This window comes from Ornithodoros turicata, chromosome 2 (genome assembly GCF_037126465.1).
Source record: "Ornithodoros turicata isolate Travis chromosome 2, ASM3712646v1, whole genome shotgun sequence".
In the NCBI taxonomy this organism is placed as follows: domain Eukaryota; kingdom Metazoa; phylum Arthropoda; class Arachnida; order Ixodida; family Argasidae; genus Ornithodoros; species Ornithodoros turicata.
Window position 1 is genome coordinate 44,480,221 of NC_088202.1, and position 16,847 is coordinate 44,497,067.

Genomic DNA, 16,847 nt, shown 5'->3' on the forward strand with positions numbered 1-16,847 from the left:
TCTAGGCTACCGAGAGCTTTCCCTCGCGGTGCTACTTGGCCCTACCCAGCACGCTGAAGTCACGTCTGCGCTGACACCGTTCCTTCGGGAATCTAAACTCCTGGGCATTCTCTGATACGTCCTATGCGCAACGATTAGTGAAAGAGCTGTTTCTTCTGTATTTTTTCATACTTTTCTGTATCCCAGTTGTTTGTATCTTCTTTTGTTTGTTTGAAAGCTTTAGGGAATAGCAAGCCCACATCGTGGCTAACCTTTCCCTTCTCTTTTTTTTTACTTTGCATTAAACATGTCCCCCCCCCCCCCCCCCCCCCCCCAGTGCAGTGCTGCGTGGATGGGAATCGGACTGGAGAGACGTGTCAGCCGTTTCAGCAATCACGGCTACCCACGGGCGTTCCCAGGATTTTTTTCCAGGGGGAGGTGGGAAAGTGCCAGGGGAGGCAAGCGTGCTATCACCTACCACCTCTATTTCCGGAGGCGGACGTTGCGGACTGTGCGGTTTCTCAGAGGTTATTATTATGACATCTGAAAATAATCATTACGACTTATGTGTAAAGTAGAAAGTAAAAAATGGACACGTAGCTCGCACTGGTGCGACCAGTTGTTCCTGGACGCTTGACGTGTGAAAGCACTGAATGATTTAAAAGATTATTTCAGCTCCTGTGTCCTTGAGGTAGTTCGCCGGTGCTCACAGCGCAGCGAAAATTCACAAGACAATGCCTATTCCATTAGATGCTGCAAAAGGATGCCACCGTGTTCACACATTCAGCTGGGAGGTTCAGTGATACATGAACAGCGGCCCATCGAAAATCAATAAAGAAGTGCTCATAAATATGCACTAAAAACTATGCAGAAGTATCCATGCAACCATGACGAAAATATGCGCTAATTATGCATATCATGATTAAAACTTTTAATGTTTTTTTTTTTAATTTGAATTTGAATTTATTCAAGAGATGGGAATGTAACTTACACTGGCTATGTACAAGGGATGGCCTAAAAGCAGCAAGACTGCTGCTTGACGAGGGCACACCCCCAAGAGGATACTCGGCACAACGGCAGTAAAGTATATACAAGCAATACACACGTGACGACAATACACAATATGATATGATTCGTGCAATGTAACTTTGAGCAAAGAATATTAATTTAAAAAAAAGAAGAAACCCAAGAATATACAACATGAACAACAAGTGAGTCAAAGTACAAATGGAAACCATAGACTCTAAGCAGGTGAAGTCAGGTGACAAACATAGATCGCAGATCTTTCAATGAGAAGCTCTGTATGTCTAGCCCATGCAGTGTATATTTGTTAAGAAGCGACGAGATATGATACGATACAGTTTGGTCACCATAGGTTGTACGCGATCGAGGCACTTGCCAAAGCTGGGCCTGTCGAGTTTTTTGGGTAAGATTTTGTTTTAGTTTGAACAGTGATAAGATTAACTGGTTATCATATCTAACTGCAGTGAGGTAGGCTTTGAAAAGATGATAGTCATAGTAATGGTCTATTTTAATGATATGGAGGCTACGGAAGATGTCAGCAGTATGCGAAAGAGCTGGTACACAAGCAATATACCGTATTGCACGTTTTTGCTGTAGGAGAAGAGTAGTTAGGTTTTGTTGTGTTGTCGTGCCCCATACGAGATGACAATAGTTGAAGTGAGACATGATTAGGGAATTAAATATCAATAACTTAACAGACTTAGGTAATAAGTGTCTGTGCCTACTCAAGATGTTAGTATTGTTTATCATTTTTGGTATAAACGTATACAACAAAGAAGGCATGCACCACAGACATCGTCTGCTTTTTGCACCGTACCACACAGTGCACATTGAATAATAATATAATCGGGAGTAAATTTACGCGCATCGTAAGTTAGCCCATTGGTGTGAAGATGCACGTACAGCAGGGTAGGGCTACTGATAATTTCGACCACCCCAGGGCACTTTAGATGTGTCAAAGAATCTTTAATACACCGGTGCTGGAAGCAATGTTTATCGCTGCCACATTGCTAGCATTCTCGGCCAGGATTGAGCCCGCGATCATGAGCTCAGCAAGTGAACACGTTACCAACAAAGCAACTAAGGCCGGCAGTGCAGATTGAAATGCGAACGCGGTAATTTTCCTAACTGTATACAGAAAGCGAAGAAGCATAGTACGGCCCACCAGACTCAGACGCCATGCTGCTTACACCAGTGCATCTGGAAATACAGCAAGACATACACATACACACACATCCACATTCACACACACACACACACGCACACACACACACACGCGCGCGCACACACAAAGGTCAATTGGAGCAGATAAAAATATCCCTAAATACGCACTGTGCGAGTATTTTCCGTATATGCCGTAACGTACGAAACATTTATTTTTATGCACTATTGAATTGCACTATAAAGTTGGGCCAGTGTTAATGGTTTAGTAGTAAACGTAACTAAGACGAAGGCAGTTTTATACAGATCAAAAAATAAACCTGTTTTCTGCCCTGTCGACATATTTCTCGGGGATCATCGCATTGACTTTGCATTAAACATATCCCCCCCCCCCCTTTGCGTGTGATATTGCCAGTGGTGTTCGCATTTGAAAACTTTTGTCGGGTTTTCAAGACACGTTGTGTGTTCTTTATGCGTGTCTTGTTTTCCTTCCAATTGCCCCTTTCTTTTCTTTACGATACTGTTTTTTTACGATACTGTTGCTGGAGACGAAGGTTCGGGCTGAAAAGCTGTGTCTTGTGTTGTTCACAGGTGGAGACCATTGGAGATGCGTACATGGTAGTGTCTGGATTGCCCGTACCCAACGGAAACGCTCATGCGCCAGAAATCGCCCGAATGGCACTGGCTCTGCTCATCAATGTCGGTTCTTTTCGCATTCGACACATGCCTCACGACCAACTTAAACTGCGCGTCGGAATTCACACGGGTACGTGCGAAAGTAAGTTATGAATCATGTTGAGCAGAAGCTAAATGTACTGCGAAACTTGAAATGTAGGTTCATATAAACGGAAGTGCATAATTGTCGGTCACATTTATAATACAGGATGACAATTGATGTTCCGAACATTATAATACAGGGCGAGGTGTCGCAACCCCAAATTTATTTAAAGCCGCAGTCGGCATACGATGCGTTTCAGAATATATACAGTGTATAAGTTCTTTCTTAGTCGCCTACACGCTGGTTTCAGTGATACGCCTTCTATGCAGTACATATAGTCACATTGATTCACAGAGGCCTAGTATAGGAACGACGGCATGCTTGGATGCACAGGTAATATTGTCGATTGGATAAAAGGACCCCACGTAAGCAATCATGTTTAGGAACTTTGGTGAATACATTGTACTCAGTATCGTGAAAGTGAAGCAAAAGAACGACTGTATGTCACTCACGTCAAATATAGGGAACTGTTCTCGCAACCTATGCGTACAAATAATAACGCTACATGTAGTGTTTAGAAAAATGCGTTGTGTTAGCTTTGGACCGAATTTGTAGCGCGACACAAATTCAGAGCACCCTGCCACTTCTTATGGTCGTTCACCATGGTCCGGGATGTCCTACGCATCTGGTTCTTGTCTGGCGCTTCTTGTCATTATTGTTTTTCTTCTTCTTTTCGTTTTTTTTTTTTGCATTGAATTCCTTTCCGAACAACGTCTCATGCCACTGTGGACACTATTGTTTAGTTATATTTTCGTTGAGGTGCGGTTAATGAAACGGAAATTATTGCGGACGTCCATCAGGGGGGCTACGTCAAGTACAATACAGTCCTCTATGCGCTCGTTCTGATAAGGAGCTTTAATTAGACTTCGTATTTTGACACGAAACATTTTAATGAACCATCGATAAACGGTAGCGTGAGGCCTTTCACTCTGTACACAGATAAAACGTCCACTTGGTCCGTGCAATCAGAACAGAAAAATTGACAGCCGATGGCTGGAACGTCTGTGAAACGTTGGATGTTCAAATTCAAAAAGAATATTACTTGTGCTCCTGAAAACTGACAAAAGTTAGAAGCAGTCGCGCCGGTACACATTTCGACATTTGTACACGTCTCGACATTTCGCAACGTATATTCCCTACTGAGGAGTGGAGCTCTTAGTAAAGCCAAATTCAACTACAGACCGCTTTTAGCGAGAAAATCTGCTTTCTTACGCATTCGTGGTTTGTGACGTTAGTTGCGTTTTTGTTCTCGAACTGACTGCCTCGTCGCCTACATTTCTTCAGGTTGTACTCAGCCGAACCCATCGATAGTTTAACTGTAGGAAGGACATATTCAATTTTGCGCTACATTCTCCTAATTTCTACTACACGGCATTTCCAAACTTTCTGAAGACGCCTCTAACAGGTTCGCCCACTGGGAATTTCTCCCGTCAGTGCCTCAGAGCCGTCTACATTTAAATTGCTTTCAATCGATTCCTGTGCAGAACGTCCAACAGTCTTCTATTCTTCATAGTCCATGACATCATCATCCTATCTGTAGATGCGTCCGACCGTCATGAGTGGTGTGTCACTGTGAGTCCTACTACAACGAGATCGTGCAAACGACGCGCTATCGACAGAGCGTACACGACAATGAGTGGTTTTTACTCTTCTGGTCCTTTTTTTCTCATAGTTGTCAGAAATAAAAAGTAACAACAGCAAAAAAAAAAAAAAATCGTATGCGTGCTTTCCCGCACTGAGCCCATGGCCTTTCTGTCATCAGTTTCTATGAGAGTGGTCAAGAATCCTAACTCATCGTCCCACCTCATCCCAGCGTCATTCATGTAGCTGTTGTTGTTGTTGTTGTTCTAACAAATCGTCATCCATATATTGTGCGCACGTGTGTGTTTGTACATCCACAGCGTTATCTAGGTAAACCTCGATATTGCTTTTTTGTCTCTCTCTCTTTCTCGTTGTAGGACCGTGCGTGGCCGGTGTGGTAGGACACAAGATGCCTCGATATTGCCTCTTCGGGGACACGGTAAACACCACATCTCGAATGGAGTCTACCGGTGTTGGTAAGTACCTGTGAAGAGGTTGACACTTCCTTCAGTCTCAGAAAAAGCGGGAAGAAGTAATCGGAATGGACGTCACGGACTCGATGGTACGAACCACTCGCGCCGCGTATTTCTCATCTCTTATAGTTTAAGGAGGTGTTACCCTCTTCACGTTTGCGCATTATATTACGTATATACGCTTTAATATACATAACCCTACTATATTGATCGTAAATACCGATCATATTCCTGTATGTTCCGAATAGCGAGCTGTCCTTTCTAGCTGACGTTTCCAGCCAAAGTAAACAGCACCCCCCTCCCCCCTGTGTGTTCCTTTAGGAGTGTGTCTCTGTGCACGATTCCGTATGAACATCCAGCACTCCCGTTCAAGGGAAGGGCTTTCTAAAAATATATGTTAAGGTTTTCATTAAAATTCACAAGTCGGTTTCGAATGCTTCGTTGAATAATACACTTCGGTACGTAATGCTACACAGTACACTCAAGAGTTGGTGCATCTTCTCTAAGACGCGATGGCGAACAGGCACATTAAAAAGACAAGATGACTCGTGAATCAGAGAAAGCGATCCGGCGAAACAAAGAGGAGCCAGTTTTATTATTCATTCAGGACTGGAGCCAGTTTTCCATCCACCGCCGTCTCCCTTCAGCGATGATCCACTCTTCCTCGGGAGAGTGCCGGGTAGAGATCTGCTGTGCCTTTCCAATCTGCCGAATCTAAATTCCCCTAACGCATTGTGAAGCCCGAAGCGACGGCCTTAATCTTTTGGCCGAACAACCTCCATGTCCATTTACAGTTTGTTGTTTGGTTGTTCACGGGGGGCACTGTTTTGTTACTTCTTTCGTCGCTCAGGAAGCGCTTTCATTGACGTTGTTAATGATGTGTTTTCACCTTTATTTGTAAAAAAGAAAAAAGAGTTTGTAGATGTCGTGAAACGTCCAGAATATAGCCATGCAGCTACAGCGTTGTGGGCTGTCCCCGCTCACGTCTTATACGTATGTGGACCAGTGGGAGTCGTAAGAAAGTATCTGTCATTCGGGAGCATCGCACAGAAGTCACTACATATGGACAGAAGCTGTCAGAGATGAGTTTATTTATTTATTCATTTCACATTTTGCACAACAGCATCAATATGTTGTTGCACAGTCCGATGGCAGCATGACAGTTCTGCAGGAGCCATGCGACAGGACACCTTTGCATACGAGCAGAAGAACCGGGGTCTTGTCGCGGGTCTGATGGCCGTATCTTGAGGACACAGCCTCAGGACATCCTTTTTGTGGCTGCCGTCTCTCTGCGTTATTTATAGTTATTCGGCTGTGGCTGTCAAAGTTATTCCATATCATCATGAGCCCGTCTTTTACTATTTAAAGGAGTACGGAAGGGCTCGAAAAAATTATGTCAGGAAGGTTAGAAATTAGAATGACAGGACCTGGGATATAGAGGGTGTTTTTTTTTATCCGTTACAGAATTTTTATTTAAAAAAAAAGCCATGAGAGAAGCAGCCGAGTTTGCAGTTGAATTCTACGGCCACGCTGACATCCTCTCGAAGAAAGTATGCAACTACAAGATGACTAATTCCCTAAAATTCATTAATTAACTCTTTAATTACGGGATATCAGGCAAAAGCGGGATAGCAGAATGAGAGACTATCCTAGTTGAAAGCCATTCCACGTTTAAAGAATCCTGAAACATGCACCTGCGTTAAGATGTCCATCCCAGAATTCTGATATGCAAATGAGCCGAAACTGAAAAAGCGCTCCTGAGAAGCGTATCACCTTCGCCAACGGAGGCTTATCTGGGTGGGAAAGCGGTTTATAGGGCCCGGAGGTCGGCACCTACTCTAATCGTCTTCACCGCTCCAAATCACGCGGCCATCTGACGTGAAATGAGGGCTATACCAAGGTATATCTAAACAGGTAGCGCAACTCCCATAGACCCCTGTGTCTTCAGAATGACGCCATGATAGAGACGGTCAGCGCCATCGATCCGTTGCGCGGACTACTACGATTGTAAATAAATGGCGTCAGAGGTGACGTCAGCAGTATGAATAATAAGTAGTGCACGTTTTCGTTCGCGCACTTCGTTTGCGTTGTATTCCCTTTTCCTCACCCGTGCAACAGTACCAGACGAGAACACAGAAAAAATAAATCGTATCAGGTTTAATGAAACATATCAATACGAAATACATATAGTTATCACATATCTTGACAACTCCAAACAGAAGGGCACCGTGATATCACACAGGAACGAGGAAGGTTCACTTAAGCTCAATTTCTCACCTAATACGCACACGCAGTGATTAGATGTTTGCATTTATTCAATGAGTGGTCATTGCAACAAAACATGACATCGTTGGTGCACAGCTGATTCCTGCTAACACTCACGCCATCATGGCCGGTCGTCCCATGATTTTTTTTTTTTTTTCGAGGGGCCAGCTACAGGGGATGCATTGTATTCATCAGTTCACACGTGTTAATCTTGGCCTACAGCTCCGAGATGTCAACGTCGCTACCTGTTTAACCCAAAAAGTATACGAACTCCGCATTACAATGCACGGACGTACGGCACGGATACACAGATGCACGGGTAAACACGCCCACTGTGACACATGCGCAAAGGAGCAGGATACGGAAACGTACTCGGGTGGTAAATGATTTCGTATATGTGCACGAGTGGGGCAACAGAAAGTTTTTTCTACATTGAAATTATGAATAACTTATTAGTACGCACACAACCCACGGCCGCGTTCTAAAGTTTTTGTGTTTACGATCGTACCTCTACTGTCAACACCCAGGATCGCTCGCGCCTCATGATGGTAGCCTTGCCGATAGGTCTGATTTAGTATACTTTCACTTGTTTTCGCTATCAGTCTAGATATACCTTGGCTGTACTCCCTGCGTTCCAGGTCCCCGCGGTTTCGGTTTCGGCTCATTTGTATTTCAAAATTCGGGGTGGATATTTTCAAGCACGTCCGTGTTTCAGGGTTTTTTAAGACGTGGAATGGCTTTCAACTAGGATGGTCTCTCGTACCGATCCGCTTTTACCCGAAATCCCCTAATTAAAGAGTTAACTAATGAATTTAGGTAATTAGTCATCTTGTAGTTGCATACTTTGTTCGAGAGGATGTCAGCCTGGCAGTAGAACTTAACTGCAAAAACGGCATCTATTTATATATATATATATATACCAATATATCTAAACGCATTATTATAAAAATTCTGTAACGGACTTTTAAAAAACGCTCTGTATATTGGCACAAAAAGTGCGATTGCAGCGCGCAATCATGGTGCCAAAGAGAGAGCTCTTTCAGTCCCGCGTGTCAGAAAAGCTGCTTCCCACGGCTGCGCGGCTGCGACGTCACATCAGCCGCCTAATATGCCAATTTGTGCGCGTGAAGTCACGGCTTGCGGTGACACTGCAGTCAGCAGACCGTCTGCTTGGTGTGGGCAAAACAGCAATCAATTGGAGTGATTGCCGCATGCCGCAAAGCCGTGTATCCTTCGGGTATACACCACTAGATGAGGAAAGGGCGGCGAAACCACTTTTAATCAGTTTCCGCGCAATGCAGAAAAAAGAAATCGTTCGATTTTGAATCAATTTTGTGTGTTGGAAACGTTTTGATCAGTTAAACGGAAAGACATCGCCTTTGTGAGATTCCCTCACGATACCTGTGCACAAATAAACCATGCAGGCTAACATGAATCGGTGCACGGTATAGCAGATTAGCACTGTTTTCAGAAACGCCCCGATCAAACGGCTCGCCTAAAGTGAAGTAATTGTGTGCTTCCAGTCACCTGTACGCTTGCACAGTATGGGCAGTGAACTGATGGCTGGGCTAAATTATTAGATATACTACAACGCGATTGTGATCGGCTGCATGTTTTGTGGCGTGACATCCAGTTGTCGATGTGCAGTGCAAAGGGATAGTCATGTTTTACACCGTTCAAGTTCATAAACAACTTCGTCTTGCAGCAACACGTGTCTCATTCCTTCATAGCTCTAAATTATTTCGGATATTCGCGTTTTCCACGACCTGTAGTGGCGCATCCTAACTCCAACATGGCGGACGTATCCCGGTTGTCACTTAGTTTCGATTTTGAGATTGCTGAACTGCAATGTTGATTCTCGATGCGTTGAAGGCGAACGAGTATTAAACGCTGCTCATATACTTCTGGCAGGCGTAACCGAGTTGTCCAATGAGAAGGCTATAGTTGTCGCGTATTATTTGCGAAGTTCCGGCGTGTTTGATCAACCACCCTTCGTGAAGGTGAATTTCACGTTTACCGGTTGCGAGGCCGAAATAGCAAGCAGCGAGTGTCCTGTGCTGCAGGAATGTCAGCGACATGCAAGCACACGATATCTGTGCTGATGCTCTCTTACAGATAAGATCTTCTAAGTGTGTAGCGCGTGTACGAATGTAGTTTAGAATTTACAGGGTAATGTTGCCACATCCGTGTGTCACTGATGTATATGTTTTTGGGAAGCCTTAACGAAACGTCGCATTCTTTCTGCATTCTTTCCCAAGTGATTTGACGCGCTGATTCAAATGCACAGTTACAAAACTGACTTGGTATACGTTTTCGCGCTATCCCGGCGGCTACAGGCGGTACAGGCTACAGGCGGTATCGCACGTGTGGAAAGAAGAAAACGAAGAAAGACAAAGTGGCTGTCCCCTCGGCGCGCATAGTCGCGTTGTTGCACAGAACAAAAGTCGTTTTGGTTTAGTTTGCTGGTCGTTGTCTGCACTGTTTCCTTCATCCATGATTTCAACAGCAAAATACAGATGCAGCTCAGTGACCCATGCGAAAAGCAGCAAGTTCTCCGCAAGTGAACGCGGGGTCGGCCGTGTGTACCTGGATCGGCTAGTCCCGAGGTTCTTCGCTGTGCGGCGTCGATTTGGCGAAAAACGAGAATTGTGGAAAGAGACAGTCGAGAGCGGTGTAGCAGTGCAACACAGCCGATGTCGCACTTGCGCAAAGCATTCGCAAGGCTGCGTTCAGTGCGCTTTGCCCACAGCAACTCCGCGTATGCGCAGATGGCGTCTCTTGTTTGTAAACAGTAAAGTGACCTATAGAGTTTCTTCACTGGCGTCACCCCTCCAGAAGGCACCAGCTTCGAAAAGGCGAAATCGCGGCCATGATGTAGGTCCCTCGAAGTTTGGTTCGGTTTTCATTAGCTAGTAACGTCGAAAACATGGATATTACTTGGATATGGTACAAATAATATTCCCGCAGTGCGGTAACTTTGAAACACCAAATATACGGTGAATGGGATGTGGGAGAGGGTCTAGACAGTCAAAACATGAGGACCTATACATTATGCGGTAAGTCTGCTAGCGACAGTCGCGGTCTCCTGCGGATGACGTCATGTGAATAAATCCTATAGCCGAGGCCTTATTTTCCTTTCTTTCTTTCTTTTTGCGGTTGTATTTGGCGCCGCCCGTCCCTCGTCTGACACAGGGCAGTCAACCGGTAGCCTTGCTCTGTCCCTGTAGCAGACGGTTCTCTGCAGCCAACGTGAGTGCTCGTGTGATCTGATGTCACGAGACGCCAGAAGGAGCTGGGATTGATCGGGAGCCGCTGCGCGTACTCTTTTTCCAGGTGCATTCCATGCTGCCTTAGATCACCTCTCGCCATTTCCAGCTCACCGAAAACCTACTGCATACTTCCCGAGCCTGCCAAGAGCAGTTGGCTTCCCCTTCGAAGATGATAGGGAGTGTAAGTACACCGTTGATAACGGTGACAGTTGGCCGTTGATAACGTGGCTTTCGAGGCACAGTAACTACCGCATCCAATCGACACATACGATCTTCAGTAACGCACGCTGCCTTTGGTTCCGGCATGTACGACAACTTCACGGTTATGTTATCGACGGTGTACTAACACCCCCCAATAGAGCGTTTTAGTGGATCGGAAACACTTGTTAGCTATCATGACTTGACAGCTTCCTGTATAGAGGAAACTGTGAAATCAAAGATCAGCAACGTGACGTCCGCCACATTACGGCTACTGTCTTATCATGTTTTTTCGAAGCCCTGATTAGCCCTGATTAGCCTGATCGATTATCCTGAACACCTTCCGATCTACTCAAACTCACTAATGCGCTTAGTTACGGTCGGGGAACTGAAATTCGGCCGAGTAGCAAGCCATTTACATGGCTGCCCTCTCTCGACACCTAAAAAGCAAGCAAACAGAGAGGGTCCCTGTGACCGAGACTTGACGGTGATGCTCGAATGTTGTCGCATTTCAGAGTCAAAGATTCACGTCAGCTCGGAGACTAAGGCGGTACTAGATCTATTCAAGACGTTCAAGTTGGAATTGCGAGGACAAGTGGAATTAAAGGTGAGATGATTTGTCAATGGGTAATAGAGACAACGTGAGTAAAATATTAAAATCGGAAAGAAACGAGTCCATCATAAATTCAGAATTGCATACAACCGCTCCCACACATATCATGATGGCTTTATACGACGTTTGTATCAAAGGTGTTCACCAGTACTCCATGTTTTCTTTTGTCTTTCTTCCTTTTCTTTTTTATTGTTTGGTCAGGCAATCAATTCCGTCGTCAATCGTCAATTACAGCAATGATAATTTGTGGCTTTATGTCGCGAGACAACTATGGTCAATTGCGGTCATTATAATGACAACGTTATCTGGAAGTCTTGATAGAGAGCTTGATCGTGGCACTGAAGTCGACGTGCCCTTTCGGTTGTTCAGTGCACTATACTGGTAAAAAGCACGAGAGGGAGAAGTATTACCTTCATGTTTCCAACCGACTGTCACGTAGCATACACGTAAGCAATTTAGCTATCTATGTGTATGGGTCTCCAAATCTCAGGGTTCACATTTTACACCTGTGTCTTAGCCACACACACACATACATTGGATGATGATGAGACTGGCAATCTTAGCCAATCCCACCCTCGTGAACTGCGTTGGTATCAGCACAACAGTAGACACATTTGTGTTGGGCGACACAACCATGAGTTTTATGACCAGTGAGGAACACCTGCTACCATAGTGCATGGTGAAAGAGTGACAGGCCCATGTGACATTCCTAGGGATCCACGTGGCTCATGCAGCACGCTGTGTGCATGTGTCGTGCAGGTGGCTTGTTAAAGGCTAGCTCAAGCTAAAGCATTGCAGTTTCCATGTTTGAAACTTTCTGAGTGCATCGTTCTCTCCAAACGCCCGTCATAAGGCTGTATGTGTGTTAATCGATAAATTATGAAATACGCATAAAGAGGGAAACCAACTGGACTAGATGAACCAGATAAATATGTTCACAATTCACTGAATAGCGACAAAACAGAGAATGTTCGTCCGAATATCTATTAAATATATTTTCATTTCATTTCATTTTATAAGCGAAATACATTGCGAATAACGAAATCTTAATGAGTTGATAACTAAATTTTGCATGTGCCTTTGTTGGTTGGTAAAAAAAAGAGAAAAATATGGAGATGTTGGCCCAATTCTGTATTGGGCCGGCTACTCCAGTACGCTTTGGTAGCCAGGTATGGTGTGCCCTGGAGATGAACGCGTTACGTACACTGACCAGTTTCTCGTTTTCATCCATTGCCGCAGGGTAAAGGCCCAGTGACCACGTACTTCCTAATTGGCGAAGAACCACGACCTGTCGCAATCGATAACGTACAGAACAGCCCAGCTGTGAGGCCTTCAACTGAAAAGCGACGTACGCTACGGACATAGATCTCATATCAATAACATTGAAGTAGGACAATAGAAATGCGACACGGACAGGTGCACATACCAAGTGGTGACTCTCGGAGAGTTTAATCGCAACCGAGCAAGCATTATTCGCGGAAGCGGACAAACGGGCAAATGTGTTGATCAGACGACGTCAAGATTGGAACGAAGGTTGGAGACTACGCTGTTTGCGTAAGGTATTGTATTCATAACGTCCAGCTTCAAGGAACCAAGACCAGGACAAAAGTATGTTTTTGCTAAGTGGCAGGGAAATATATGAACAACTTTCTTCTTTTAAATGAGAACTACCGTGGAAAAATTTCAAAAGAATACGAAGCAATACTGCGGGATTTATCCGTCGCGTCAGTCGTTATCAACCCGCAAATAGAGTGTCCAATCATCGTTGGACCTCGTTTTCGGAGACCAATGGGATGCCGCCCTGAAACTGTGGCTCCTTTTGGGAAGGAAAGCAGAGGGAAATCGTACGTTGCGGCTTCGTTTCCGTTTAATAAATGCCGTTTCCTTTGCTTCGTTGTCAAGGCAACGGCGTCTTTCGTTGCGCGAGCACAAATTTTTACACTTTAGTGTCCTTTTAAGTGATGACAAGTGGTCGTGTGTCGTCTGACTAACATTTCGTTTTCGGAGCCGTTTAGGAACAGGTTACTTAATGAAGATGTGTGAATTTTTTATCGGACTTGTTAAACATCAGTGCTTGACGTGCCTAGTTGTCTGTCTTGTGTTTCTGTTGCGCTGCTCACAACAAAACTGGTGTGCCAACATGCCAAGAAGGAAGTACCGGTGAGCTTTGTATGAGCTCATCTAAGAATACATTTTGTGCCAAACGCCGGAGATACTGCTATGAACTCCGCCAGCTGCTCCGTGATATAGTATGCCCTGATGAAGCTGGCTCTGAGTGAAGTGCGTGTGTGTGTGTGAGTTGTGTGAAGGTGGCGCCGGCGTGAATTCATTGTTGCACTACTTGGACAAAGACGTTCTGTGACGCACTATGAATGTTTTGTTGTTGTCAAAGTGTATCACTGTGCTGGGAAAACTAGGTAACTAGCCAAAGCAGACATGGTTTTCGATTAGCGAGTGCGGGCCAAACTTACTGTGTTTTTTCGAATGTTTCCTTGGAGCCACGCTCATTGCACGCATTAAGTTGCACTTTACTCCTCTCCTGCTCTTCCATTTTCCTCCTTTCTCTCAATGTGCCGCGAGCAATGAAGCCTCTGACATGCATCGGTAAGGGAGAACCGCGTTCGGTAATTGTGTTCACCGAAGAAGGAAGTTCTGGAAAACAGATTGATCGGACTGCCGACTGTAACCAATCTATACTGTTGCCAGGATACTCGCAATATACGAGGGGTATCTCGAAACTAATTTCCGATTGACTATTAAAAGAACACACCAAAGGTTACTTTGAAAATATTTTATTTTCACTGGGATTGAGATATTTTAAACGTAATTTCTGTCGCAGTTTCCACTATTATTGAGGCACTTGCCACAGCGGGCCATTAGTTTTTGCATCCCCGCATCGTGGAATGATGTTCTGAAACTAAAGTGTGGTGGTGATAATGCTGGTGGTGGTGGTGCGTATGGTGGATTTGCCATGTCATGCCGGCCTTTACGTCTTTTCACCTTCCTTCTTGGTCTTTGAGAAAACGCTGGTCAAGACGAGAACGTCTGTTCTCAAAAACTATCCCGAGGCGTCCAGGGTGCTCTTATTGGAATAAACATTTTAAATACGAAGAAGGTTGCGTCAACACCGCCTCACTGCCTGAAAATGACGCCTGCGAATCGCCATGCGGGCAAATGAACTCACACGCATCCTCAGAATGGTAGCCGTAGTCCCGCAGCGCCAATATTTGCAAACGGAACTTACATTCTGGATGAGTACATAAGGGTCCGGATTAGCCAATTACCTACCAAGATCTGAGAGGCCAGGAAAGACCTCGCCTCGTCAACATTGTATCTTACGGAGCATTACTCTCAGGAATCGTGGTTGACATCTACAGGTATGCTCGACAAATGTTCAGCAAACGCAAACTTGGGTATTTGGAGTCTCAACAGGAACGGTGCGTCGAAGGCTGCACACGATTGACCTCAATGGACGGAAGTCAAGGAGAAAGCCGTTGCTGTCTTGCAGGGCACGCCGAGTGTCTTGTTCGGAGGAACATCGATCGTGGATCTCTGAACAGTGCTACAAGGTCATTTTAGTGATGAACGCCACTTCTGCCTTTACAGCGAGAAAGCAATCGAATGCGTGTGACCATCTCCGCACGAAGAATCCGCTGAGAATTAATGCGTGACTTTTCGCATTATTCAGCATCTTGACGGGGCTCTTGGCTCCTCTTGTGGCAGCCGTAAGGAAAAGTGTAACAATAACGCTTATAGTAGCACTACAACACTATTAAAAATGATACATCACTTCATACATAATACCGTGCACGTACATAACGATATTTACATGCTAACACATTGACATGCAAATGCATGAAAATATTGCAAAACAAGAAGTTCTGGAAGAAAAAAAAAAAGCCAGGTAAGTTTGCAGGGTACGTGGAACTACTGTGGTCAGAGCAATAATTGACAACCATCTTGGCGACATTTGGCGATTGGGTACAATCTTTGACCGCCATACCTTATACTGTAAAATGAAATTTTACAGTTGTTTCTGCGACGAATGCTGACGCCTGATGGGAGGGGGGGGGGGTATGTTCAGTAAGACTAAGGCGGTGTTGTACAACCTGACAACGTTTCTGTACGATAATGATATAATTTTAGAACAGGTATGATACTGTATTGAACAAACCACGCGTCCACAGAGCCTATAGTTGATACGTTAACAATGCTGCAGCACTCTTTTTTGCTATACAAATAGACAGGGGGGGGGGGGATGTTCCCACATGTAGTGGTAGCCCAGATTAGTCTGCAATAGTTTAAATATGAATGGGATAAAGCATTATAGCTAATTATCCTTACTTTCGTGAGCAAAACGTGACGATTTCTCAGAGGATACCTACAGCTTTGGACATTTTACTTCTTACGTACTGGACGTGATCATCCGAGGCGTTACCCCTGAGTACTCTGAAAGTAACCTTTGACTATTAATAAAATCGACACTATCATCCCCTATATTTTGTCCTCTGTGTCATATCTGTCTCTCAAATATTTTCATAACGTAGGCACATTTCTCTCCTTGCGCGGTGAGCCGGCTTGATTTGCCATCTGTGACATACGCCGCAGCTCTGTGCAATGTTCTGCCCTTTCCACGTGTATCGGCAGCGTAGAAACGAATGCCGAACGTGGACTTGACACGGACTGCAGGGGAGGTGGAAACGTGCTGAATAGAATAGAAGTAGAGAGGGGGGAAAAAAAGGAAACGTAGGTCGCACTGGTGCGACCAGCTGTTCCATGACGCTTGATGTGCAAGAGCACTTTAAAAGATTGTTTCAGCACGTATGTCCTTGAGGTAGTTCGCCAGGGCACACAGCGCAGGTCGTTGGTGCTGTTTTGGCCAGCTCCCCAGTACCTTCTCAAAACTAAGAGGTCGGTTGTCAGGTTTAGCAAGGGCGTTCTTCAGTGTTCGCCTACTAGAGTCGAAGCGTCGGCAAGTGATCAGCACGTGCTTCGTGTTCTCCACAGTTCCGCAAGTTGAACAGTTCGGCGATCCAACGACACCTATATCCTCTGAAGGAATGCTGCTGCGAACGGGACGTTGAGTCGCAGGCGATGGATGACGGACTCTAACGGCCTTGGCATCTTGGATAGGAGGCAGTAGGTGCATTTGGGGTCGATTCGCGCGAGGAACGAGTGATTCATGACGCCGCCTGTCCACATGGTTTTAGAGAGGCGATTACGTAAGGAGGCGAGCAAGTACTTCGCATCAGATTGCGTGAAGTAGATTTTATGAGTGGTTCTGTTATGGTGAACAATTCGAGCAGCCTTGTCCGCCTTCTCATTTCCACTGGATCCACTGGATGATGGTGTTGCGACCCTTTGTTTCTGCAAAGTTGTATGATGCGATAACACTGTAGACGACCGGCGCAAGTGAGGATGTCGTCGAACCTTGCATTGCTTTGAGTTTGTGGCAAGATTTTGAGTCAGAGAAAATAACCCATGAAGTCGGGGGGGGGGGGGATATG

The 16,847-nt window shown here is 45.1% G+C and overlaps 1 protein-coding gene across 1 annotated transcript in view; it reads left to right on the top strand.

The window, feature by feature from the left end:
- The window catches only part of LOC135383406 (atrial natriuretic peptide receptor 1-like), a 283,616-nt gene extending 269,497 nt beyond the window's left edge, over positions 1-14,119 (top strand). Inside the window, exons 6-9 of the mRNA XM_064612872.1 lie at positions 2,755-2,929; positions 4,900-4,998; positions 11,243-11,334; positions 12,580-14,119. Coding sequence (XP_064468942.1) covers positions 2,755-2,929; positions 4,900-4,998; positions 11,243-11,334; positions 12,580-12,705 — 492 coding nt within the window. The 3' untranslated portion in view covers positions 12,706-14,119. The remainder of the gene's footprint in view (positions 1-2,754; positions 2,930-4,899; positions 4,999-11,242; positions 11,335-12,579) is intronic.
- Positions 14,120-16,847: the final 2,728 nt, after the last annotated feature.